This window comes from Triticum urartu, chromosome 1A (assembly GCF_056163025.1).
Source record: "Triticum urartu cultivar PI428250 chromosome 1A, HENAU_Tu73, whole genome shotgun sequence".
Lineage (NCBI taxonomy): Eukaryota > Viridiplantae > Streptophyta > Magnoliopsida > Poales > Poaceae > Triticum > Triticum urartu.
The window spans coordinates 505551705-505578074 of NC_141873.1; the positions used below are offsets into that span (position 1 = coordinate 505551705).

The following is a 26370-nucleotide window of genomic DNA, read 5'->3' on the forward strand; positions in this document are numbered from 1 at the left end:
AGGTGGAGGGCGAAAGTACCTTTCTACACCTGAGCTCATAAGCTCCTGCTATGAACAGGAAAATAAATAAAATAGAAAAAAAATTCAAAAAATTCTGAAATTTTTTTTGGCATACTTTAAGAAATGTTTATTGTGCATGCAAAATTTCATTACGAAATCACATTGGTGGAGGTCGTCGCAAAAAAAATCAGAGCTCCAAAATGCGTTTGAAAGTAACATTTTCAGAGTATCGTTTTTGTTTTTTTACCATGCCTTCCACCAATGTCATTTCATGACGAAATTTTGCATGCACAACAAACATTTCTTAAAGTACACCACGTCCATTTGAAAGTAACAATTGTTTTTCTATTTTATTTATTTTACTGTTCATAGCAGGAGCATATGAGCTCAGGTGTAGAAACTCCACGTCCGGTGAAGGGCACTTTCTTTTGATCCCAGTTTCATAGTCATTTTTTGCTTGTTCAGTACTACTGCCTCCATTCCTAAAAGGGGTAGACTAATTTAAACTGCCTCAACGTCTTATAGTTAGGAATGAAGGTAATATTAAATTGTTACTGGTATTATACGAGTATCTCACAAGTTCTTTTTTCTTGGGCATAATATACTCTCAGTCTTAAAATAAGTGTCGCTGATTTAGTATAATTTATGAAAGTATCTCACAAGGTTGCTTAGATAACAGGGTTTCATAAATCCACATTGTTATTCTTTTTTTATTATTTACATTTCGGCATTGTTTTTCTTGCTTTTTCTCTGCTTTCGTAACTGAAAAGACTACATCAAAAAGATCCAAACCGGCCGACGTAGAACAATTGACCAAAAGAAAGGGCCACGGCAGAAAACTGAAACGGGCCCTCTGCTGCTGTACTGTAGCCACTGAAACCACACGTTTGCAGCACGCCAAAAAACAAAAATCAGCCGTGCTCCTCCGAACCCGCGCTCTATGCTTGGGGCGCACCGCACCGAACCGTTCGTTCCGCTCCGGCTCTTGGCGACTGAGCCGCCGCCGCCGCCGAGATGCTGCCGCTGGCGCGCGCCCCTCTCCACCGCCTCCTGCTCTCCTCGCCCCTTGCTCTGTCGCTCTGCTCCCCTTACACGACCGTAGGCCGCCGCGGCGTCTCGCCCCTTCTCCTGATGCTCTCCGCTCGCCCCTCGGCGTGCCGCGTCGGCGAGGGCTTCCCGGCCGCAGGGGCCTCCTCGCGAGGCAGGAGCCTCTGTCCCCGCGCCGTCAGCGTGTACGACGAGGCGCCCTCCAGCTCTGCCGCCGGCAGCGTCTACGACGACCTGGCCGCGCCCTACCTCTCCGTCCGCATCCGCTGCCGCAAGGAGGACGCCGTCAGTATCCCCCCTCTACTTCAGAGCACTAGTTTCTAGTACTACTTTCTAACCTCTATCTCATTTTTTCCCTGACAAAAGTTTCATGTGTCCTCGCAATCAATCCAGGAACTGCTCTCCGAGTCCCTCCTGTGCTTTGGCGCTTGCTCCGTCACCGTGGACGACATCGCCGACGCTGCGAATCTTGACGAGGTGAGTTCATTCTCTCTGCATTTTGGGATTCAGACAGTGGGATGATTTCCTGTGGTTCTAGCTACTCAATCTGAACAAGTTTCGGCCTTACTGTCGATGGCTTGCTTGTTACAGATGATGCACACCATTCGTCAAGTATCTAATGTGCGCAATCGTGTGCTGTGCAGATCTCCATAACCACCATATACGCACACGGGGAGAACGTGGGCTCAAGCGTTTCGAATGCTGCAAGCTCAGCTGGTCTGGACTACAGCCCGGCGTATGAGACCTCTGTAGGAAAGCAGTGCGACTGGGTGACACTTGTGCAGGTTGCTACTACTTTGTACTACTTCTTAGGGTCTAGATATTGTCTCTGGGAATGAGAAGTCCATTGCCGTAACTTTTGCCCTCAAATTCTGTCGCATGAATGCAAGGATATAGGAAACGTACTGTGCCATGCAGATGCTTGAAAAAATTACTGCTATGTCTGCAGGAAACGTACGAGTCCACGAAAGTTATCGATGGCCTTTGGATTATTCCTAAATGGAAAACTCCCCCTGTATGTCTGCTGCTCTTTTCCTTTTAATTTCTTTGTTTATAGATAAGTGTTGTTTTCGTTTATCTTCGTCTACTTGGGTGCTTGAACTGAGAGTTACTTTGTCATGTGCCATGCCCATCTCCCTCCATCCACAGGATCCACAGGCAACAAATATCATTATCAATCCAGGCCTGGCTTTTGGAACTGGGGAGCATCCGACGACTAAATTGTGCCTTCTTTTTCTGAAAGAAGCTATTAAGGGGGGTGAGCGTGTCTTGGACTATGGAACAGGCACCGGGGTGTTGGGTATTGCAGCTCTGAAGGTGCAATGTTAAAAACTGTTCTTGTTTACTACCAGCAAATATTTTTCAGGAAAAGACATCAGCAATTTCATGCTCTCATTGTTGGCTTACACTACAAATGCAGATGGGTGCTGCTCTATCCACTGGTATAGACATAGACCCTCAAGCAGTGAGCTCCGCTCGTGAGAACATGCTGCTGAATGGTATGGATTCTGGCAGAATGCTGGTTCACTTGGTACCGACAGGCGCCGAGCCTTCATGCTTCTCAAGTAGCATCGACAAATCAGAAGAGGAAAAGCCCGGCAGTAACCTTGAGCTGAAGTCCTCAAAGGGGACGTATGACATTGTTGCTGCAAATATACTGCTGAACCCCTTGCTGGAGCTGGTCGAGGACATAGTCGGATTTGCGAAAACCGGTGGAACAGTTGCTGTTTCAGGGATATTGTGTGAGCAGGTAAACGGAATTTGACTATTTCCAAAATTTAACATGGCATTCAGAGTTTTGTTTCTTGGTTACGATGCTTCTCTTGGTACCTCACCAGTTATATCTCGTCTAATATAGGTTCCGAAGATTGAGAAGGCTTACTCCAGGTACTTGGACAACGTATCTGTATCTGAAATGGATGGATGGGCGTGCCTTCAGGGAACAAGAAGAGCATAGATTTATGCATTTTCTTTTTCTTCTTCTTACATTGTAAAAGCAGATTGACCTTATTTTCCCGACTGGTGAAGGATTTTTGCCCCTACAGGAGGAGAATGTTTTGGCCTTAACAATTTGAACCATTTTGGTAGGATTACTTCGGTATTGTCAAGCTACACTGTTCATTGTTTTCAATGCCCCTTTGGAGGCGTGATGCCTAACTGCTGCTTCTGAGCCCACATGTCACTGACCCAACTGCACCTACAGTTACGGCACTGAAGCTCAGTCTTACATCACTATCCAGCGTATGATAAGAGGACGTGTTGTTCACAGTGCATAAGTGCAAACAGCACATGGATGCTAAACAAACACTGTATAACGTTATTTCGCAAAAAAACACACTGTATAACGTTTGTTTCGTGCGCATCATTTTACGATAGCGCGAGGAAATGTGTGGTAGTAGGATATCAAAATCCCAGATTGGTTCTGAGGACAAACCCAGATTGATTTTCATTATGAATTCAAAGGATAAATGAATCAGAAAGCATGACGATGGTTTCAGACTAACTGCAGTCGCTGAAAAGGCATTGGTAGTACAACTCACGCGCAAATGGTAGAAGATTATCTTTTCAGTTAGTACAACCTGTACTGCTTCCAGTATCCTCATACACTTCCTGAAGATATGTCCACTATCTCGAATCAAATTCAACACGCTATTGTAACACCCTTCTACTTGGAAACAAACTATACATGAATCAACATGCATCTTTTGGGGAGAAAAACTCATTCATTAGCGACAGGCCTGGTTAGCAATCTCAATCTGCGAGTATGCTTTGAAGGACTTGTAGCGGCAGGCCAAATCTTGTAGAACTTTCAGTGTTCAGGTTACCTGAACTTCGCCAAATTAGAGCCTGCCATTTTGGTGCTCAGGCTACCCGAATCCTTAGTTTTTCATTCTTTGTCTCTTCTGTACTCCTATGTATTCAGGGTACTAGTACTATCCATTTGTGCTTTGCAGAAATAATCCCATCTAAATTTTACTAGGAATCTTGTGTTTAAGGAAAGCCTCCAAATCACTTATAGATGTCAAACCTTCTTTCTGATTGGCGAGAAACTTTGAGAACTCCGAAACTTTCCCCTCTCCGCTCTTCCCAGGGGGGCTACTGAGAAATGGGAGAGATGATGGTGCTTGTGCCAGTGCCCACACTGATGAGAGCAATTCATTTGGTTTATCCAGCTGCTCCAAAATTGTGTAATCTCCATTCGCTGTACAAAAGGGGAGAAGGTTGACAAAAAACTCCTATATACCCTGGAAGGCTCAGATGACAAAAAAGAACATGATTTGAACAAGCACCTGCATACTTGAAGACCATTTCCAGAGATTTGCAGGGGATGCTAAAATTCAGACGAGGTATTGTGCTCCCACCGCCATGCTTAGCATTGCTGCATATGGTAACAGAAGAAATAAGTGCATGGAAACGAGTATGCTGGGCCTTTGCTAGAATCTAGAAAATTAAGGTGACTGCAAAGACAGTCTTACGGTCCCCAGAATGAAGGACAAAGGGAAGTGGGTCACTGTATAGGCGAAGCAGGAAAACACCAAGACAGCAAAGCTAGTTCCGGAATAGTACAAATCCACCAAAAGAATGGGTAATACTGATACAGACCGCATGCAATTTGACAGTGGTGACGTGGTGTCCACTAATACTGTTACAATGTTTGTGCATACCTTGTTATAAGTCCAACCATTCGACCATGTGAATTGACAATTACACCACCACTAGATCCAGGATGAACTGCCGCTGTTGTCTGCAGCATTACTGGCAGGTCCACATTGTCTGTCTGCACATTGCTAGGCAGATGAGAATGTTGAGCTGATGGAATTTGGACAACTTTCGAGACAACCCCAGAGGAAAGCGAGGAACATAGACCTACAGCCAAATACCCAAATAGCAAAGTTATATTAAAATAAAACAGTTAACGTACATGTCATAAATTAAGCATCAATCTGCTGCAGGAACTATTTTGGAAACTATGGTTCTAAGGCTTATTACCTGATCGAGGTCCAAGAAGACCATGCCCAACAACATATGCAGACGACCCTGCTGTCGGACAAACAAATTCTGGTCTAATTGCACAAAATTCAATCGCGATCTTTTCCATTTGAAGCAAGGCAACATCAAGTGGCCCCTTGGAGATAAACACCACACTAGCACTACACCACGTCTGTTTCTCCCCATCATCCAAACGAACAGATATTCTCTTCTCTCTCTTGGAACCCAAATTAAAGAATGAAACCTCATGCTTAACAGCATCTTCATTGGACATCTTGCAATGCTGTGACTGCAACAATTTATTTTCTCCATGGAGATATTCTCCAGCAAGTGAGGTGGTTTTATGTTGTAAACCTAAAGGTGAAGTTCTCCCAAATCTCCAAGGCTCCAAAAGATGAGCATTTGTCAGAACTAAGCCATTCTTGTTGAGGAGAATACCTGAAGCCCAAGTTGTATCACCAACCGTGACAAGAACAACCGAGGATATAGCCTCTCTGAGTGAAGGTGGAATGCTATACTGACTAAGGTCATTGGCTAAATTAGAGACAAACCTCCTATGGTTATCCATGCCACATGATTCCATCGTTTTACTGTCTGCACTTTTGTCATCAAGTAGTTCATTTGAGGCTTGCTCAATTTGCTCCAGTTTGTTTCTGCTCCATGCAGTGCATATTCCATCCCATGTAATCACAAGCTGTCATGCAGATACTTAAGTTCACATATCTCTTCCATCATTCCATGTGCATAAGTATACCACTGACACCAGTAAACTCACCTGAACTTGTATGTTGCTGCCTCTCTGTCTTAATGGCTTCATCAGCATCCCCACAAGACAAGCATTTTTACCAAACACTGGAGCACCTTCCATACCTTAAAATATTTGAAAAATTATTAACAGCTGACTCATACTCCCTCCGTTCCAAAATAAGTGTCGTGGTTTTAGTTCAAGAACTAAAATCACGACGCTTATTTTGGAACGGAGGCAGTAGTATATATCCTAACAGAGATAGTGATGTCTATACCAGGAAGACAGTGGATGTCAGCCATCAGCAGCGAGCTCCTGACAGCACCTGGAGGTAGGCAATTTGCAACAGCACCAACTGATATACTGCTTAAATAATAACATTAATATTATGGATTAATATGAGAATGCCTCTTTGTTTTAGAATAAATGTGACATAATAAAGTGGATAATAGCATGTACTCTCTGTAAAGAAAAATAAGAGCGTTTAGATCACTACTACTTTAGTGATCTAAACACTCTTATATTTCTTTACGGAGGGAGTATGTCTTTCGAATGGCAGAAACTAGAACAGCTAATTGACAATGAATAAGCCTTCACGGTTTCTAGACATGCCTCAAACAGAATTAGACTATCCCTGCTTTTTAGCTTCAGTGAGGACGTGCAAAGAAAAATTAAAGAGCAACACTTTAGAGTTTAGTATTATCTCCATAACAGGTATGTAATGGCATCAAGTTTTCAACTGTTTGAAGCATAATATTACACTGATGAATATTTTCAACTGTTTGAAGCTTAATATCCAAACACACTAGGTGCATATGCTTAATACTGAATTCAAGCAGTAGAGATAAAAATTACCTGTTGAAGAAATGGAATGGTGACAGGATGCCAAAGGGAGACCCCACTACCAGCAAAGAGTCCCCTCGCTGTGGAATCGGTGGAACGTTGATATGTCCTGCATTCTGATATCATTGACCAAGATCATCAACTCAATAAAAACTAAGTGCACCTTGTAATTCTTGAGACGCTAAAGATCAGTGAAATGAAACAGCATCATAATGAACCTTACACTCGATGTTAAGGCTGAGACTCCTAGTACAGCGATTCTTGTGGCAGACTTGGCTATTGTTGATGGGTCAGCAGACTCAGCATATAAATTCTTCCTATTGTACTCAAGGAAGGATCCGGCATCATTTTCAACCTGATAATGGCTGATAACAGTAAATCTTCCATCGCTATAAATCAGGGCAGGCAAGTTTAGCTTGATGAATAGATAACCTGCTTCTGATTTACATCGGCCAGTGGCCAGCCAACATCCCATGACGAGCTTCCAATCAGTGAACCATCATATGTTAACAAGGATAACACAGAATCAGCCGACGCTGGGACATCAACCTAAAAGGGAAAACTGAGGTGCTGAGCTGATGATGAATCATATTTTCCATCTAATGCTATATATAAATATATAGAACCACGTAAAATATTAAAGAAAAGAAACGCAGTTCTGATTATAAATATGAAGTCTAAGTTCATAATTACTCTTTCTGAGCTCAAAGAACATCCTCTGAATCCAAAGAACTTAAAAACAGCTATTGCCTCTTTTTGTAATTATGTATGCCCACTTTGTACGCCTTTCCTATTACCAAGTAGCACTTTCTTTCAGTGAAAAATGGCAGGCGCACTTCCCATTTTTATAGCACGAAACAAATATTTACAGAGTTTTAAGTTGCCTCATGGCAAAAGTCCCAACTACACTAGAATCTGGGTAAACAACAAAGTAATACTAGTAACGAGTATATGTTTTCATAGGGAAAAGAAACACTCACCATGGCAAGTAACTCAGCTGAAAGCCACTGGGGAGCTCCAGAATCTCCATGTCTGATGTCCCCTGATTCCTCAGGCTGCATATGCCAGGAAAAGTTCAGGATTTCAGGAAAATCTTCCTAACTCTTTCAGGATGGATATTCTCTGTGCAGTTCTTCAACACACAGAATTAAGCACCGGATATTTAATTTGATCGATTGATCCGCTAATCCTACAGCCCACTGCAATACTGTCCCATTGGTCTGAAGTCTTAATTATCCCCCAAAATATGCACCAATCTAAGTATCTGCATTAGTTTTGCTCTTAAGTGGCGATTGACACTTTGACAGCTTGGCAGAATTTCATCAATATGAATTCACATATTTCTTTCTTTTTCAAGGGGGACTGAATAGATTACGGACTGTGGGATGCAAGTGTGAATAATTAGCACAATACAATACTATTGTACAACAAAAACACAAGGTCTTTGGTAATGTTCCTCACCTCAACTAGCACATCGAGACGTGCCTCTGGTATTAACCTCGGCTGCAGTACCTGCAGGCATTCCATCAAGCAACGAGCACCTCAGCGCCAGAATCACCTCAACTAGACATGTGTGAGCACGAGACGGTCGCAACCAACCTCGCTGGGGCTATCGCGCTGCTCCGCGACCAGGAACGCCTCGACGAGCGACGCGGCCGTGAGCGCGACGCCCCCGGCGTGGCCGTGGGACGCGCATATACGGGCTAGAAGCGGCGGCAAAGGCTCCGCCAGGGCGCCCGGCGGCAGGAGGACGGCCGACGCCGACAGCGTGGTGGACCCCGACCTGGAACCAAACCAAGGCAGGTCACACGATTAGGCTCGAATCCGGCGAGGAAATTGAGGAATCGGGAGGAGGGAGGGGAGCGGGCGCCGTACTGGTGGAGGTGGAAGGCGTGGCGGCGCATCTTGACTGCCTTGGGGTCCTGGAGGAAGCGGAGGGGAGCGTGGCGCTTAGCGGGAAAGCTCGGGAGACGCTGGTACGGGTTGAGGAAGAGGAAGATGAAGAGGGCAGGGGGTGGGTACTGACCGGGCCGACGATCCGCGCCATCGCCGAGAAGCTTCGCGCGGCGGCGGCGATCTCGCGCGGCTCCATGGTGGCCGCGGGGAGCGGCACGGCGGCGTCTCCCCCTGCGCTGACTTTGTTTGCTGGTTGAGGTGGGAACTGGACAAACGACGACTACCGTTATCCAGGTATACTCGTGCGGGTTAATAACAGGCAAAATTGACAAATTTGATCTATGAATAAAATCAAATCACATAATGAACTGTCCGTAAAACTATTTCATGTGGCTGATCTTTTTGTGTGACGCCCGACACGAAGGCGCCACACTAAACTGTGTAACGCCTTATAGATAGGCACTACACGCCTGGTCAGCGTCGCACCCATGTGATCCGAAAATTACTAAGTCAGTGTGCAGCGCCTGAGAGCTAGGCGCCACACTATACAGTGTAGCGCCTAGCTTCTAGGCGTTGCACTAGTGGTTGCTTCATTTTATAGTGCAACCACTAGTGCAGCATCTGAGAACTAGGCGCCACACTATACAATGCAGCGTCTAGCTCTTAGGCTCTGCACAATGACTTAGCAATTTTTAGGCAGACAGGGGTGCAACGCTGGCCAGGCATGTAGCGCCTATCTGTGAGGCGATGCACAGTGTAGTGTGGCACCTTCGTGTCGGGCATCACACAAAAAGGTCAGCCGCGTGAAATAGTTTCACGGACAGTTTATTCTGTAATTTGGTTTCATCCATAGATTAAATTTGTCAAATTTGCATTAATAACATTCCTGCTCTTCCCCGGCCGACTTTTTCCCCCTCAAACCGTACACCCGTGTAGCCATGTGTTACCGGCTTTTTTTTCCTCAAAAACGGAGGCAAAAGAATCGCCTCGTTGGTTAATTCGAAAGAAGAGAATTGCCAGGTTAATATATAAAAGTTTAGATGAAAACCGATACAAACAAATTCACTCAACAAGAAACACCACAACCACGTAGACGCCCCACCAAATGCTCCCAACACACAACCACAACCCTCAACACTTCTACAATGCGGAACCCCGGGCAAGAAAACCGACAACGACGGCTCGTAAGGCCAAAGCCACGTCAACAACGCGAGAAAGTGATTAATATCCATCACAAAAACGCGGTTCCCTTTTGCATCATCAATCATAGGAACCTCTAACTGCTCACTTGACAGGAGAATCTTGTCCCTTACTCGAGGTCGCTAGCGTGTCCACCTTTATATGCTCCACTGATAGACTCAAACACAACTCCCTAAGCCCGGACATGATCTGCATCACCGGAGCCACGAGCATGGCGATGGACTCGTCCTCAGTGGAAGGCAACGTAGGAGGGGAGGTAGGCATTGACGATGAATTGTCTCCAACACGACGGGAGAAAGAGCCATATAACTCCACCCTATCCTCCGCGGAGCAAACACCGACCGCACAAAGAGAATGCAATGACATAGAGGTCTGCAACATAGTCGACACAAGGAAGAGTCTACTCAGAGTAGCCTCCGCTCGCTCCAAAAAGCTCCCAACACGCGCCAGATAGCCTTGCATCAACACAGTCTGACCAGCTAGAGCGGACTGTAGAGATAACACACGCCCAAGACCCGCGGCAAAGTGCCTTGGAGGGCAATGCAGATCTCATCAAACCCTCACACAGAGCAAGAGCAAAGACGATGCACAACGCCGAGGCGAGACACGGGTGGCACATCAAGGCATGTCAGTGAGCTTAGAGGACGCCATGAGTTACAGCATCTGCGCGCATGGTGATCATTTTCCAAACAACAGGAGCACCACAACGGATCTTTGCAAATAGACGCATGATGCCGATGAGCAAGGCATCTATAGCATCTACCGCAGAGCCAAACGAGGATGGTGATGAAGTCAGACAACACGGGTCGCACCACGGTAGCACCTCCCGCCAACCCTCATTGTGTGTCCGTGTTATGCCCCACACACATCCCTCCAGAGTCAAGGGCCCTTGGTGGACGTCGACGCTATCTGGGGAGCCAACTCCTCCTCGCCATCTTCTTCATTGTCGTTAGCAGCGGAGGCCCACAACACCGCTCATGGTGGCAGCATCACAACCACTTCCTCTTCACAACTCATGTCGTCCCTAATGCCTGAGGCAACTGGGGCTAGCTGCAACACACCCGAGGAGGCACTGACAATGGGACAGGGGCGGCAGGCGTCGGGGCCAAAGCAGTTGTCGACACAGGCTCGGAACTGGGCATGCACATGGCCTTCACACCCCATCCTATCTACTGAAACTGCAAACTGGGGGCAGTGGCTGCGGGCGAGGGAGAACGCCAACAATCAGGATGGAGCCTCCAGCCAGAGCGCACAACACAAATGGTGAAAGGACAAGGGTGCAGGAGCGGGAGACGCCACTGCAGTGGCGACCGCCGTGAAGGATCACACGAGCAGCATTGCTGGGTGAACTAGGAAAAGGGGTGCCGCTGAGACAGGTGTGGGAGAGGGCTCCGGGGGGCACCCGGATCTAGTCATGGTGGCCGCAATGGAGGATGGAGGCTAGAGATCCAGGCGATGGTGGTGCACGCCCAGCCGCCACTTATGTGGATGCGAGAGTGCCATCACTTCCAATGCTTGACGAAGAGCCAATCCTTGCAGAAGAGAGAGGGCAACTAGGGGACTTCGGATCTGGCCTGGGCAGCTATAGAGCTAGTCGGAGAAGGGAGATCGAGGCGACGCCGCTAGGAGCACTCACTTGATGTGGGTCCTGGCGCGGGAGCCCAACAACAATGCTCTGAGTTCCACATAAAAGCAACAATGCTATGGGCTACTTGTATTTATACGAGTCGAAAAACAATAAGACAACCTAGATAGCACACGTACAAATACGGAAATTCTGCAAAGTTCTGATATTGTTCTCTAGTGATTCAAAGTGAGCATACAGCTCTAGAAGAAGGGATGATGACAAAAACTTCCGCTAAAGAAAAACAGTCGTGGACACATCTATGGAAGATCAAAGTTGTACCCAAGGTACATGTGTTCTGGTGGTAGGTGCTATGTGGTATTCTACAAGTTCAAGGCATTCTAAAAACACAGACACATTGCTACTTTGGCTCGGTGCAAAATCTGTCTTATTGTAGATGAGGATCTGATGCATGCATTTGTCAAGTGCAATCATGCGAAGCGATATTGGATGGAGGCGAGGGAGTGGCTTGAGATTAAGTTTCCTGAACTCCATCCCACTACCTGGTCTATAGACATTCTTTGTAACATGTGATATGATGATTTAGATCGGGCAAAGATCATAACAATGATGTGGTTGATTTCGACATCTCGAAAAAAATACTACTCATGATAAAGCTAGTATAGATCAAGCCCATTCCATGAAGGTGACCAGGGAAATGCTTGTGCTACTTGATATTCCTATTTCAAACTCTAAGATCTTACCTGTACATGGGTAGCGACCACCTGAGGCCGAGTGGACAAAAATTAATACCGATGCTGGTATTTCTTCTGAGGCACATATGGGAGGTATGGGAGGAGTAGCTTGATCCTCCACTACTTTTCTCAGAGCCTGGAGCAAGCCATGTTTGGGTGTCACCGATCCTAAGGTAATGGTGATTCGTGAAGATGTGGTATTTGCTCAACAACGGGGCTTTGCACGAGTATTCATTGAAACAGATAGTTTAGTGGTGATTAGTCTCTGGAACTTGCGCCGTTCTCGACGCTTGGTCATAGCGCCAGTTTTGTTAGACATTGAAGGGTTAACTTTTAGTTTTAATTCCTTGTTGATTCAACATGTAATGAGACACTCTAACTTTCCAGCCTGCCTATGTGCACACCATGCATGCATGCACTCGGGAGGTGTCTGATTGTTGGATGGAGTCCCCTCTGAGTTTTTTGGTTACCAGCCTGATGGCTGATCGTGCCAGAGCTCTTTTATCTAAATAATGCCCTTCAATTACCACAAAAAGCACACGTACAAATATGGAAATATAGGGATGACACAAGCCATACAGCTGGCTCCGCCATACAACATAGAAGACCCCAAACAAAAAGATTTTGCAATGCTTTCCTTGGTTTTCTCTCCTTCCGACTATGGTGCTGTCAGTTTCAAAGTGCTAACTGAGATTTTTTTGTAAGGAGTGACAACTGAATTTGATAATCTACAAGCGACCTATCCATAAGGCTAAATAATATACATATCCTCTACACCTTTCTTAGATAAAATGTGGGGCAACCTTGACACTCCAATTGCGCTCCTAAGCTCGTCATGATAACCCTGAATCCCAACCTTATCTTCTCTGTTATTGATTGAACCTGCTTATTCTGTAGATCAGACAAAGGATAATTTCTCAGAGATGTACTCATTTGTGTCCAACTCACAACTTAAAAAGAATGATAATGCCATATGACACCGAACTCACAATTTGATAAAACATATAATTCAATTCAATGCCACTATATCATATGTATGTACATTCATTCAAAGCCTTAAATAATGATAGTATGTTGATAGTTCATACATAGGTGAAAAGGGAGAAAAGCGACAACAATTTTAGATGTGCATACATTATCATCTAGCTCATAGGTAAAAATCAGTAGAGATGAGTAGTCGGCCTAACGGCAGATGGAATTTTCCTTTCCCCCACCTTGCACATTCATCAGCACAACACTATATAGCACTCCCTCATTCCCAAAATGTAAGACGCTTTTTGACACTCTAGTAGTGTAAAAAGGTCTTACATTCTGGGATTGACACTATAGTAGTGTAAAAAGGTCTTACATTTTGGGATAGAGGAATATATTTTTCTTGAACTGTACATGTATCAATATTGTTTAATACCACCAGCATCAGAAATGGACATAAGTAGGCACAAAAAATAATGAAGGTTACATAAATCTTTGGAAAACAAATCAATGTTCACAATAGAGCTGCCCAACAGAGCGGGTGGCATGGGCTCTGCCCCACTACCACCTCCCGGAGGCAGTGGTGGTGGAAGACGTGCCCACACGTGGGGAGCACCGCCATGTGTGCGCTGCGACAGAAATCTGTAATGCAGATCGTGCAAACCGTGTTGATTGCCCCCTCCAGATGGAACCTGGCGAGGGGTATCTTCAGTGCTCACAACGCCTTCTCCAGGTCGACAAACCTGTAGAGGCGGTGATATAGGCCTATTAGTCTATCTAATGTTCTTTACAAAATAATATCCAATATGATTGCATTCTGATTAAAAATCCATCTTGATGATACTATCTCTCCAGTTCAGAGTGCCTTTGTACCTAGTAGGCTCATTATAGATAATAATCTTTTAGCCTATGAAAGTTCAGCATCCGTGGCAAGGGAAAATAAACTTTATTGTAAGGGAAAATAAACTTTGTATGAACTTGTGATGGTAAACAAAGAAAAGTGCCGGACTACATAATAAAGGTTTCTATCACAAGGGGCAATATAAAGTGATGTTCCTTTCCATTAAGAGCTTGCACATCCAAATGAAAAAGGGCATGACAACATCTGCTTCCCTCTACGAAGGGCCTATCTTTTACTTTTCAGTATTTACTTTTATGCAAGAGAGTTAATAATGTTCATCTATATTCCACTCTTAATTATTCTCCACTTGGAAAGCATCATGTGGTAGGGAAAGATCCAGGCACATATAACCAGTTGGATGTATGTAATCATGGGTTATTATTATTGACATTATCCTCGAGAGAAATAAGTTGAGAGGTGAAACTATAACCCCCCATCTTCCTATGTGTTTGACTAAAACTTTTTGCTCCATAAATATGTAGTGAGTGTTAGCAATCATGGAAGACTGATAGTTGAGTATATGAATTTGCTAAACATAGCTCTTACATAGACTCTTTCTGAAAATATTGTTTAATACCACCAACATCAGAAATGGACATAAGTAGGCACACAAAATAAAAAGGTTACAGAAATCTTTGGAAAACAAATCAATGTTCACAGTAGAGCTGCCCAACAGAGCGGGCGGCATGGGCTCTGCCCCGCCACCACCTCCCGGAGGCAGTGGTGGTGGAAGACGTTCCCACAGGTGGGGAGCACAACCATGTGCATGCTGCGATAGAAGTCTGTAATGCAGATCGTGCACACGGTGTTGATTGCCCCCTCCAGATGGAACCTGACGAGGGGTTTCTTCAGTGCTCACAGCGCCTTCTCTAGGTTGACAAAACTATAGAGGCGGTGATATAGGCCTATTAGTCTATGTAATGTTCTTTGCAAAATAATATCCAATATGATAGCATTCAGATTAAAATCCATCTTGATGATACTATCTCTCCAGATCAGAGTGCCTTTGTACCTATTAGGCTCATTACAGATAATACTCTTTTAGCCTATGAAAGTTCAGCATCAGCGGTGGAGCTTGACAAAGCTAGTTGGGGCTAGAAAACACAAAATCTGAATTTTGTGGGGCACAAAACATTGAACTATCACAAATGTGCAAAACTGGGGGGGGGGGCATGCCCCCCCCCCCGGTGTTGCACTATGATCTTTTATTGTAAGGGAAAATAAACTTTGTATGAACTTGTGATGGTAAACAAAGAAAAGCGACGGACTACATAATAAAGGTTTCTATCACAAGGGGCAATATAAAGTGATGTTCCTTTCCATTAAGAGCTTGCACATCCAAATGAAAAAGGGCATGACAACATCTGCTTCCCTCTACGAAGGGCCTATCTTTTACTTTTTAGTATTTACTTTTATGCTAGAGAGTTAATAATGTTCATCTCTATTCCACTCTTAATTATTCTCCACTTGGAAAGCATCATGTGGCAGGGAAAGATCCAGGTACATATAACCAGTTGGATGTAGGTAATCATGGGTTATTATTGTTGACATTATCCTCGAGAGAAATAAGTTGAGAGGTGAAACTATAAACCCCCATCTTCCTATGTGTTTGACTAAAATTTTTTTCTCCATAAATATGTAGTGAGTGTTAGCAATCATGGAAGACTGATAGTTGAGTATATGAACTTTCTAAACATAGCTCTTACATAGACTCTTTCTGAAAATATTTTTTAATACCACCAACATCGGAAATGGACATAAGTAGGCACACAAAATAAAAAAGGTTACATAAATCTTTGGAAAACAAATCATCGTTCACAGTAGAGCTGCCCAACAGAGCGGGCGACATGGGCTCTGCCCCGCCACCACCTCCTGGAGGAAGTGATGGTGGAGGACGTTCCCACACGTGGGGAGCACAGCCATGTGCATGCTGCGACAGAAGTCTGTAATGCAGATCGTGCAAACTATGTTGATTGCCCCCTCCAGATGGAACCTGGCGAGGGGTATCTTCAGTGCTCACAGCGCCTTCTCCAGGTTGACAAACCTGTAGAGGCGATGATATATGCCTATTAGTCTATGTAATGTTATTTACAAAATAATATCCAATATGATAGCATTCAGATTAAAAATCCATCTTGATGATACTATCTCTCAAGTTTAGAGTGCCTCCGTACCTAGTAGGCTCATTACAGATAATACTCTTTTAGCCTATGAAAGTTCAGCATCAGCGGCAGAGCTTGACCAAGCTAGTTGGGGGCAGAAAAACACAAAATCTGAATTTTGTGGGGCACAAAACATAGAACTATCACAAATGTGCAAAACGGGGGGGGGGGGGCATGCCCCCCTATGTTACACTATGTTCTCTTATTGTAAGCGAAAATAAACTTTGTATGAACTTGTGATGGTAAATAAATAAAAGCGACGGACTACATAATAAAGGTTTCTATCACAAGGGGCAATATAAAGTGATGTTCCTTTCCATTAAGAGCTTGCACATCCAAATGAAAAAGGGCATGACAACCTCTGCTTCCCTCTGCGAAGGTCCTATCTTTTACTTTTCAGTATTTACTTTTATGCAAGGGTTAATAATGTTCATCTCTATTCCACTCTTAATTATTCTCCACTTGGAAAGCATCATGTGGTAGGGAAAGATCCAGACACATATAACCGGTTAGATGTAGGTAATCATGGGTTATTATTGTTGACATTGTCCTTAAGAGAAATAAGTTGGGAGGTGAAACTATAAACCCCCATCTTCCTATGTGTTTGACTGAAACTTTTTGCTCCATAAATATGTAGTGAGTGTTAGCAATCATGGAAGACTTATAGTTGAGTATGTGAACTTGCTAAACATAGCTCTTACATAGACTCTTTCTGAAAATATTGTCTAATACCACTGTCGGTGTCAAAACCGGCGAATCTCGGGTAGGGGGTCCCGAACTGTGCGTCTAGGCCGGATGGTAACAGGAGGCAAGGGACACGAAGTTTTACCCAGGTTCGGGCCCTCTCGATGGAGGTAAAACCCTACGTCCTGCTTGATTAATATTGATGACATGGGTAGTACAAGAGTAGATCTACCACGAGATCAGAGAGGCTAAACCCTAGAAGCTAGCCTATGGTATGATTGTTGATGTGTATGTTGTCCTACGGACTAAAACCCTCCGGTTTATATAGACACCGGAGAGGGTTAGGGTTACATAGAGTCGGTTACAATGGTAGGAGATCTGAACATCCGTATCGCCAAGCTTGCCTTCCACGCCAAGGAAAGTCCCTTCCGGACACGGGACGGAGTCTTCAATCTTGTATCTTCATAGTCCAGGAGTCCGGCTGAAGGTATAGTTCGGCTATCCGAACACCCCCTAATCCAGGACTCCCTCAGTAGCCCCTGAACCAGGCTTCAATGACGACGAGTTTGGCGCGCAGATTGTCTTCGACATTGCAAGGCGGGTTCCTCCTCCAAGTACTTCATAGAAGATTTTGAACACAAAGATAGTGTCTGGCTCTGCAAAATAAGTTTCCACATATTGCCATAGAGAGAATAATATTTACACAAATCTAATCTGCTGACGTACTCCGTAGTGTGACATCACACCATGGCCAAGCTTTTATTCGAACCATTTTACTGTCCCATCTTAGCACGTTATGCGAGGCGGTTTCCTTGGCACGTCTTGTTAAAGCAGAGATCGTGTCCCCTTATTCCGGGATTCTCTTCAATACGGGCGTGGGTAACCCAACCGCGCCATTGATTACGGCGCTTGGGGATAAGCGAGTTTTACCAGGCTGGTGGGGACACGTAGTTGCGTCCACCCATATAAGGGGATAATGATCCACCTTTTCACCCACGCCTTCTTCCTCCTTTGCTTATCCATTCTTGCGCACTCAAGCTCCAGCGCCCAAGTCCGCACTACCACCTCAACCTTCTCCAGTCATGTCCGGAGCGGGAGGCAAGTGGATGGTCTCCTCCGTCACGGAGGGACACATCAAAAAGCTGAGGAAGGCCGGATATCTGGCTAGCGACATCGCGCACCAGCTTCCCGAAAAGGGGCAGCTCATCCCCACTCCTAGGCCCCATGAGAGGGTGGTATCCCCCCCCATTTCCTCTGCGGACTGAGCTTCCCTCTGCATCCGTTTGTCTGGGGGCTCATGTTCTACTACGGCCTGGATTTCCACGAGCTGGCCCCGAACTTCGTCCTCAACATCTCGGGGTTCATCATCGTGTGCGAGGCGTTCCTCCGCATCCGCCCCCATTTCGGCCTATGGCTTAAGACTTTCAACGTCAAGCCAAAGGTGGTGTGCGGCAGCCAGGCGGAGTGCGGCGGTGCCATGGTTGGCAAGATGGACAACATCCTGTGGCTCGAGGGCTCCTTTGTGGAGACCCTGAAGGGGTGGCAATCATGGTGGTTTTACGTCACCGAGTCGCATGACGCCGAATGGGTCGCACCCCCTGAGTTTTGATCCGCCCCCCTACGCGGCTCACCTCCTAGAAGGAGACAGGCCTGCCTTGGGGTAAAAAAGGAGAGATGACCGGACTCCAAACATGCATCCAAACCCTGGTGGACAAGAAGCTCAAGCTTGTCAACGTAGTCCAGGTTATGCTCATCCGCCTGATCCTCCCGTGTCAACGACGGGCCTTCAATCTGTGGGAGTTCGACCCGGCGCAGCATCAAACTCTAAACAGGCTCTTCGACACGACGTACGAAGATGCCTGGAGGATGCTTTTCAAGGGCGCCGAGGCTCCTGCATCCGCTACCGAGGATCGCGGATTTAGTGTGCAGCATCACGCGCTCGCGGTAAGCTGCTTTTTCCTTTTACATGGTATCGGTTTTCCATAGTTTGACTCTATGCGGGATCTAAGCTCCCTTTCCTCTGACGGGATTGGCAAGTGACGTCCGGACAGATCAACTATCCGGCCCCTTTGCCCAAAGGCCCAGCGGACGCTCGCTTCGCGAGGCTGCTGGTTCCGGCGCCCTATGTGGTGCCAGAGAAGAAGGCCACGAAAAGGGCCACGGGGACTCGAAAGAGCGCCCGGCGCCAGGAGGTGTTGGATTCATCATCCAACGGTCCCGAAGCGCCTTCCTCTCGCGAAGACGAGGAGGAAGAAGAAGAAACCTCTCCCCCTCCAGCGGGAGGAGAGAAGAAAAGGAAGGCCGCCCTCTCTGAGGAGGCCGGAGGGTCCAAGAAGGGGAAAATCCTTCCTCCGGACTACTCCGCCGACGCCGATGACGGCAGAGATGAGTGGCAGCCCAGGGTCAAGCCCCTGGCAAAATCGTGAGTATCCGGATACCGGAGTAATTCATAGTATTCGTTTATTGCACAACTTTCCCTTATGTCGAATATGCTTATGCAGCCCACCCAAAAACCGGCTCGACGCGTCGTCGAGCGGCTCACTGGACTCGTCGGATGTGAACTCGCTTCCGACGGCTTCCTCCCCCCGTCCTACGGACGACACCGAGGTGTTGTCCCAACAGGTTCCAAGCAGGGAGGAGGTGGTCCCGGAGGCGCCGCAAGGCGACCTCCCGGACTCCAGGAGTAAGGGGGATGAAACCCCCCAGGGCTCCAAGTCCGGCTCTAGGTCGGACACCACTCCGGAACCTTCAAAGGTTCTGGAGTCCGGCGGGGGACCTCCTTCCAAGAGGAGCAAGTCCACCATGCCGGTGGCCTCCATCCAACCGGAGGTGCCAGACAATATGCTGGAGGCGCTCCAAGGCGCCTCCATCGACGAGGAGCACCGCGCTATTATGAGTGCGGTGGTCCAGAAGGTTCAGTCCGCAAAAAACAGACTGACTGAAGCTTGTACTAGCCTTTTGACAGGCTTCGAGGTAAGTAAAGAAAGTGTAAATAATAGTACCGCATAGACAGTAGCCCCTGATGCTCTGTTTGGCGTTCGGGAAGAAAAGCCGAATAGAGGATCAAATAGAATTCGCAGGAGTCTAACAAAAATGAGTCAATATGCATGTGCAGGCTACCCTGCTTGTGTCCGCTGCACTGACTGCGGAAGTGGACACGCTAAAGCAGGACCTCGAAAGGTCCGAGCAAGAGCTCGAGCGTGCCAAGAAGCAGCTCGAGGACAATGAAGGTAAGAAATACCTTGGTTGAATATGTATATATATAAAAGGTGCAATTGCAAGAAATGACAGGATTAACATGGCTATTGTAGGGGCCACATCTGAGGTGGTGACCCTTAAGCAAGCACTGCTCGAGGCCGAGAAGAGTGCGGCCGCGGAGCGCACCGAGCGGGAGAGGTATGAGGCCGAGGTTGGCAAGGTGCGGCAAGAGCTCCGGGTTCTCATGAAGAAACATGAGAGTTTGGAGCTTGACTCGAAGACGCGAGCGTCCGAGCTCGCGGCGGCTATTGAAAATGCCAAGTCTGCCAAGACCGAATCCCAGAAGACCCTCCAGGAGTTGGATGAGGTGAAGAAGATAGCGGTGGGTAAGGCATTCTTTATGCAAAGTAAACACGTAAACGTGAGTTACTTGATACTTACCCGAATCCGGAGCTCTCCAGGGGCATTTGCAGATCTTCCCCGGAGTGTATCCGATGCCGCCGCATTCTATCGAGCCGAGGAGGGCAGCTCGACGGAGAAGGTGTTCTGGTCTCAGTATGCTGAGGCCAGACGCCCCGTGCCCCTGAGCGACCAGCTGAAGCAACTGGTCGAGCTCCACAAGGCAGCCGAACAGGCCATGAAGGGCCTCCTAGTTCGGCTGTGGCCTGGAGAGGCTCTGCCTGGGAGCTATTTCGGGCTGGTGCAGCGGCTGGTGGAGGCCTATCTAAGGCTCAAAGTCATCAAGCACTCCGTCTGTATTGAAGGTGCCCGTAGGGCCTTTACCCGTGCACTGGGGCAGGCTGGATGCGGAGAAGCTTGTGAAGGACGGGCCACCAACGGGGAAAGAGCATCGCAAGCCCAAAATTACTATAAGGATGTTCTGAAGGGTGCCCGCCTTGTGGCGGATGAATGTACTAGGGATGTAATTTTTGAGTAAAACTCGCTCGTGTTTGTCCTGTGCGCTGAAAACTTGTTCATATGCGCTGAGAAATGCTGCTTGAATTTAAAATATTACCTTCTGTGCGGTTGTTTATCAATACTGAGAGATGGCGAGTCGTCGGCTTCTGCCCCCTTGCCGCTAGTGCTGTGGTGTTCGGGGATAAACCTGGGCGCTCTTTTTCCCATATTTGGGTCCTTCGAGGGAGGCGCTCAGCCCAACGAACGAGGCAATCGGACTATAATGTGTGAACACTCTCACTTAGCCATAGAATTCTATAATTTTAAATTTCGGCGAAGCCCCTAGTATTTGGAAGACCGAGTTCGGGGCGCTATCCACGCCTTGGCCGGACAGAGCCGACTCCTCGCCCTAAGCGGCATAAGTCTTTAGGGACTCGAAAAAACCTCTCGAACAGCGACCAACTCTCGCTTCATCATGACAGTCAGTTTTAGCTTTCTCCACTGAGGTGCTCGGCCCAGCTCAACTGGGGCACAATCGCAGTGGTTCTCCTAGTGCTACCTTAGCTGATATAGCGGAACGTAAGGCACCAAAACATAGGAGCCGGGCAAACCCAACTATTGACCCAAGACATGATTCGGAGCCGATGCATATAGTGCTATAAGTTCGGGGTGCCGCACTTGTGAAAGTGTTCGGACTTCTCACACCATATTGAGGGGTGCTAAAAGCCCCTGGCGTATTTTGGCCATACCAAGTTGTACGGGTGCAACATGTCGTTAAGGAACATTTATTTATAAAAAGATAATGCAAAAAATAGACAAAAGCTATGCATTGTTTATTAAAAATAGCTGCGATCAAAGCAGAACGATACAAGTAATGCGATAAACGAAAAGTTGGACTATTTAACATGTCTGCTCCAGGGGCAAGCTGCGGAATAGTATGCGAAACAGGTATACTGCTCGTGATAGAGACCACCTGAGATTTCCGTAATGCGGCGTGGCTTGTCTGTTTCCCTGGTTCTTGCATCATTTGTGCGGCAATTGAACTGCCGAACAGGCCTTCCGAAGGATGAAGTCCTGAAAGTAAGAGAAAATTAAAAAGTCGGCAGCCCCTGGTACGGTTTAAGCCGTGTATTGGGCGTGCCGTGATGGTGCCCCTCCCCCTGTGCCCATGGTATCTCTAGAGCGTAGTTATGTACGCGAAGTACTGTCGTCACCTTTTTGCGAGGGTTGGGGTTGGGGCCGCATTGCTACGCCTGCTCGGATCGTGCCAGGCGGTCTTGTTGTAGGTTACTCCGGGCGCGCTTGACGGTGTCTGGTCGTTTAGTGGCCGGACTGGAGAACTGCTTGGAGAGGCTGCTTTGAACTTCCGCTGCAAGGGCCGCCGTGTGCTCCTCCGTTCGGAGGGAGCGTTCGGTGTTTCCATTGAACATAATTACTCCCCGAGGGCCTGGCATCTTGAGCTTAAGGTATGCGTAATGCGGTACCGCATTGAACTTAGCGAATGCGGTTCGCCCGAGCAGTGCGTGATAGCCACTGCGAAACGGGACTATGTCGAAGATTAACTCCTCGCTTCGGAAATTATCCGGAGATCCGAAGACCACTTCAAGTGTGACTGAGCCTGTGCAGTTGGCCTCTACACCTGGTATTACGCCTTTAAAGGTCGTTTTGGTGGGCTTAATCCTCGAGGGATCTATGCCCATTTTCCGCACTGTATCCTGGTAAAGCAGTTTCAGGCTGCTGCCGCCGTCCATAAGGACTCTAGTGAGATGAAATCCGTCAATAATTGGGTCTAGAACCAATGCAGAAAATCCGCCATGACGGATGCTAGTGGGATGGTCTCTTTGATCAAAGGTGATCGGGCAGGAGGACCATGGGTTGAACTTTGGGGCGACTTGCTCTACCGCGTATACGTTCCTTAACGTGCGCTTCCGCTCCCTTTTGGGGACGTGGGTGGCGTATATCATGTTCACCGTCCGCACTTGTGGGGGAAAACCCTTCTGTCCATTGTTGTTTGGCGGCCGGGGCTCTTCGTCGTCATCGCTATGCAGCCCCTTGTCTTCATTGTCGGCGCTTAACTTGCCTGCCTGCTTGAACACCCAACAATCCCTATTGGTGTGATTGGCCGGCTTTTCGGGGGTGCCATGTATTTGGCACAAGAGTATTCGGTCCAAGCTGGACGGGCCCCTAGGATTCCTTTTGAATGGCTTCTTCCGCTGACCGGATTTAGAGCCTCTGAATCCGGCATTAACTGCCGTATCCTCAGCATTGTCGCCGTTAATGCGGCACTTCTGCTTGTTGCGACGCGACCTGCCACTAATGTCCCTGGTGTCCGAACTACCAGGGTTCTTGGTCATATTGTTGCTACGAGAGAGCCAGCTGTCTTCTCCCACGCAAAAGCGGGTCATGAGTGTCGTGAGTGCTGCCATAGATTTCGGCTTTTCCTGTCCGAGGTGCCGGGCCAGCCACTCGTCACGGATATTGTACTTGAAGGCTGCTAGGGCCTCAGCGTCCGGACAGTCGACTATTTGATTTTTCTTTGTTAGGAACCGTGTCCAGAATTGTTTGGCCGATTCCTCTGGCTGCTGGATTACGTGACTTAGGTCATCGGCGTCTGGGGGTCACACATAAGTGCCCTGGAAATTGTCGAGGAATGCGGCTTCCAGGTCCTCCCAACAACTGATTGATCCTGTTGGCAAGCTGTTGAGCCAATGCTGAGCTGGCCCTTTAAGCTTGAGTGGGAGGTATTTGATGGCGTGAAAATCGTCGCCACGGGCCATGTGGATATGAAGGAGATAATCCTCGATCCATACCGCAAGATCTGTTGTGCCATCATATGATTCGATGTTTACGGGTTTGAAACCCTCGGGGATTTGATGATCCATTATTTCGTCTGTAAAGCACAGTGGGTGTGCGGCGCCTCTGTACTGGGCGATATCATGACGTAGCTCCAATGAGCTTTGTCTACTGTGTTCGGCCCTGCCGAATGTGTGGCCGGCGTGACGGTTACCGTCTCGAGCCGTGGGGTGCCCACGCGATCCGTAGATCGATCGTGTTTGCCTTGCCTTGTCCTCCAACATGTATCGTAAGTCTGGCGAATATTCCCGTGCCTTGGTACGGGGTGCAGCTTGAGTGGAGGGCCGGGAGGCCTCTCTGTCGCGGCCACGAGGTGGCCATTCGGCCGCATCAAGTGCTTCCTCCTCTAATTGGGGTAGCAACCTGCGCTTTGGGTAACTCTTGGAGGGGCGTTCGAGTTTATGCTCTTCGGCCGCAAGGACTTCGGTCCATCTGTCAACCAGCAAATCTTGATCAGCTCGGAGCCGTTGCTATTTTTTCTTGGGGCTTCTTGTCGTGGCCATAAGCCTGCGTTGGAAACGCTTTTGCTCAACGGGATCCTCTGGCACGACGAATTCGTCGTCGTCGAGGCTTGCCTCGTCTTCGGAGGGACGCATATAGTTATCGTCCTCGACCTCTCTGTCTACCGCTCTCTCATGAGGGCTGGTTTCTCCATCCTCCTATGCTAAACCTTGCTGGAGGGGGTTTTCTTCGGCACTCTCTGGAGTATTATTATCTCCCGTGCTGGAATCACCGTTTTTGTGTTGGCGGGATTTTGAGCGGCGCCGCTGACGCCGGCGCTTGGGCTGTTTCTTGGAGGGGTCATCCTCCGCTCTTCCATCGCCCTCTCCCTCTTTTGGGGTGTCCACCATGTATATGTCATATGACGAGGTGGCTTTCCAGGGCCTAGTAGGCGCTGGTTCTTCATCATCTCCTTCATCGACGTCCATACCGTTGATGTCTTCGGAGTCGTAGTCGAGCATGTCGGTTAAGTCGTCGACAGTGGCTACAAAGTGGGTGGTGGGTGGGCTTTGAATTTCTTCATCGTTCGTACTCCAACCTTGCTGACCGTAGTCCGGCCAGGGCTCTCCTGATAAAGAGAGAGACTTTAGTGACATCAGGATATCACCGAAAGGCGAGTGCTGAAAGATGTCTACGGCAGTGAACTCCATGATCGGCGCCCAATCGGATTCGACTGGCAGGGGCGCGGAGGGTTCAGAGTCCGGAGAGGAGTCCGGCTCCTTGGAGTCACGAGCCTTGCAGAGTACGGGGCTGGTGTTCGGCTCAACCGCCGTTGGGATCACAGCCCCCGAGGTGGCGTCCAACCGCCCATCCTCGATCGGTGTGGTTGGCTCTGAACTAAGGGTCGGAGCCGATGCGGGTGCGGCCTCCAGGGCACTGTTTGGCGGCAGAGCTAGATCATGCTCGTCGTGACGGTGCGGCGCGCTCGGCAATGGTTCGAATCCGTCGAAGATCAAGTCCCCGCGGATGTCAGCAGTGTAGTTTAAACTTCCGAATCTGACCTGACGGCCAGGGGCGTAGCTTTCGATCTGCTCTAGATGGCCAAGTGAATTGGCCCGCAGTGCGAAGCCGCCAAAAACGAAGATCTATCCGGGGAGGAAGTTCTCACCCTGGACTGCATCGCCATTGATGATCGTAGGAGCCATCGGGCCTAACGGCGATGTCACAGAGGAACTCTCAATGAAAGCACCAATGTCGGTGTCAAAACCGGCGGATCTCGGGTAGGGGGTCCCGAACTGTGCGTCTAGGCCGGATGGTAACAGGAGGCAAGGGACACGACGTTTTACCCAGGTTCGGGCCCTCTTGATGGAGGTAAAACCCTACGTCCTGCTTGATTAATATTGATGATATGGGTAGTACAAGAGTAGATCTACCACGAGATCAGAGAGGCTAAACCCTAGAAGCTAGCCTATGGTATGATTGTTGATGTGTGTGTTGTCCTACGGACTAAAACCCTCTGGTTTATATAGAAAATGGAGAGGGTTAGGGTTACATAGAGTCGGTTACAATGGTAGGAGATCTGAACATCCGTATCGCCAAGCTTGCCTTCCACGCCAAGGAAAGTCCCTTCCGGACATGGGACGGAGTCTTCAATCTTATATCTTCATAGTCCAGGAGTCCGGCTGAAGGTATAGTTCGGCTATCCGAACACCCCCTAATCCAGGACTCCCTCAACCACCAACATCAGAAATGGACATAAGTACACAAAATAAAAAAAAGGTTAAATAAATATTTGGAAAACAAATCAACATTCACAGTAGAGCTTCCCAACAGAGCGGGCGGCATGGGCTCTGCCCCGCCACCACCTCTCGGAGGCAGTGGTGGTGGAAGACCTGCCCACATGTGGGGGGCACCACCACGTGCGCGCTGTGACAGAAGTCTGCAATGCAGATTGTGCAAACCATGTTGATTGCCCCCTCCAGATGGAACCTCGCAGGCGTACCTTCAGTTCTCCCAACGCCTTTTCCAACTTGACAAACCTATAGAGGCGGTGATATAGGCCTACTAGTCTATGTAATGTTCTTTACAAAATAATATCCAATATGATAGCATTCAGATTAAAAATCCATCTTGATGATATTATCTCTCTAGTTCAGAGTGCCTTTGTACCTAGTACACTCATTACAGATAATACTCTTTTAGCTTATTAAAGTTCAGCATGA

The 26370-nt window shown here is 47.6% G+C and overlaps 2 protein-coding genes and 1 pseudogene across 2 annotated transcripts; 1 reads left to right on the top strand and 2 right to left on the bottom strand.

Moving 5' to 3' along the window:
- Positions 1-911: 911 nt before the first annotated feature.
- On the top strand, positions 912-3178 carry LOC125523005 (ribosomal protein L11 methyltransferase-like protein). The gene is made up of 7 exons (XM_048688041.2): positions 912-1332; positions 1441-1524; positions 1692-1832; positions 1997-2062; positions 2197-2364; positions 2468-2797; positions 2906-3178. The coding sequence occupies exons 1-7, from the start codon at positions 1015-1017 to the stop codon at positions 3002-3004; spliced, it is 1206 nt and encodes a 401-aa protein (XP_048543998.1). The 5' UTR covers positions 912-1014; the 3' UTR covers positions 3005-3178.
- A 382-nt stretch (positions 3179-3560) lies between these two features.
- Positions 3561-8808, bottom strand: DEG15 (protease-like protein). Its single transcript, XM_048688034.2, has 14 exons — positions 8652-8808; positions 8501-8547; positions 8225-8408; positions 8087-8137; positions 7606-7680; positions 7058-7174; positions 6849-6980; positions 6638-6741; positions 6060-6145; positions 5813-5907; positions 5038-5731; positions 4713-4914; positions 4338-4426; positions 3561-4249 (listed from the first exon to the last, which is right to left on the bottom strand). The coding sequence occupies exons 1-14, from the start codon at positions 8715-8717 to the stop codon at positions 4014-4016; spliced, it is 2178 nt and encodes a 725-aa protein (XP_048543991.2). The 5' UTR covers positions 8718-8808; the 3' UTR covers positions 3561-4013.
- Positions 8809-9303: 495 nt separating this feature from the next.
- On the bottom strand, positions 9304-10885 carry LOC147992005 (uncharacterized; annotated as a pseudogene).
- Positions 10886-26370: the final 15485 nt, after the last annotated feature.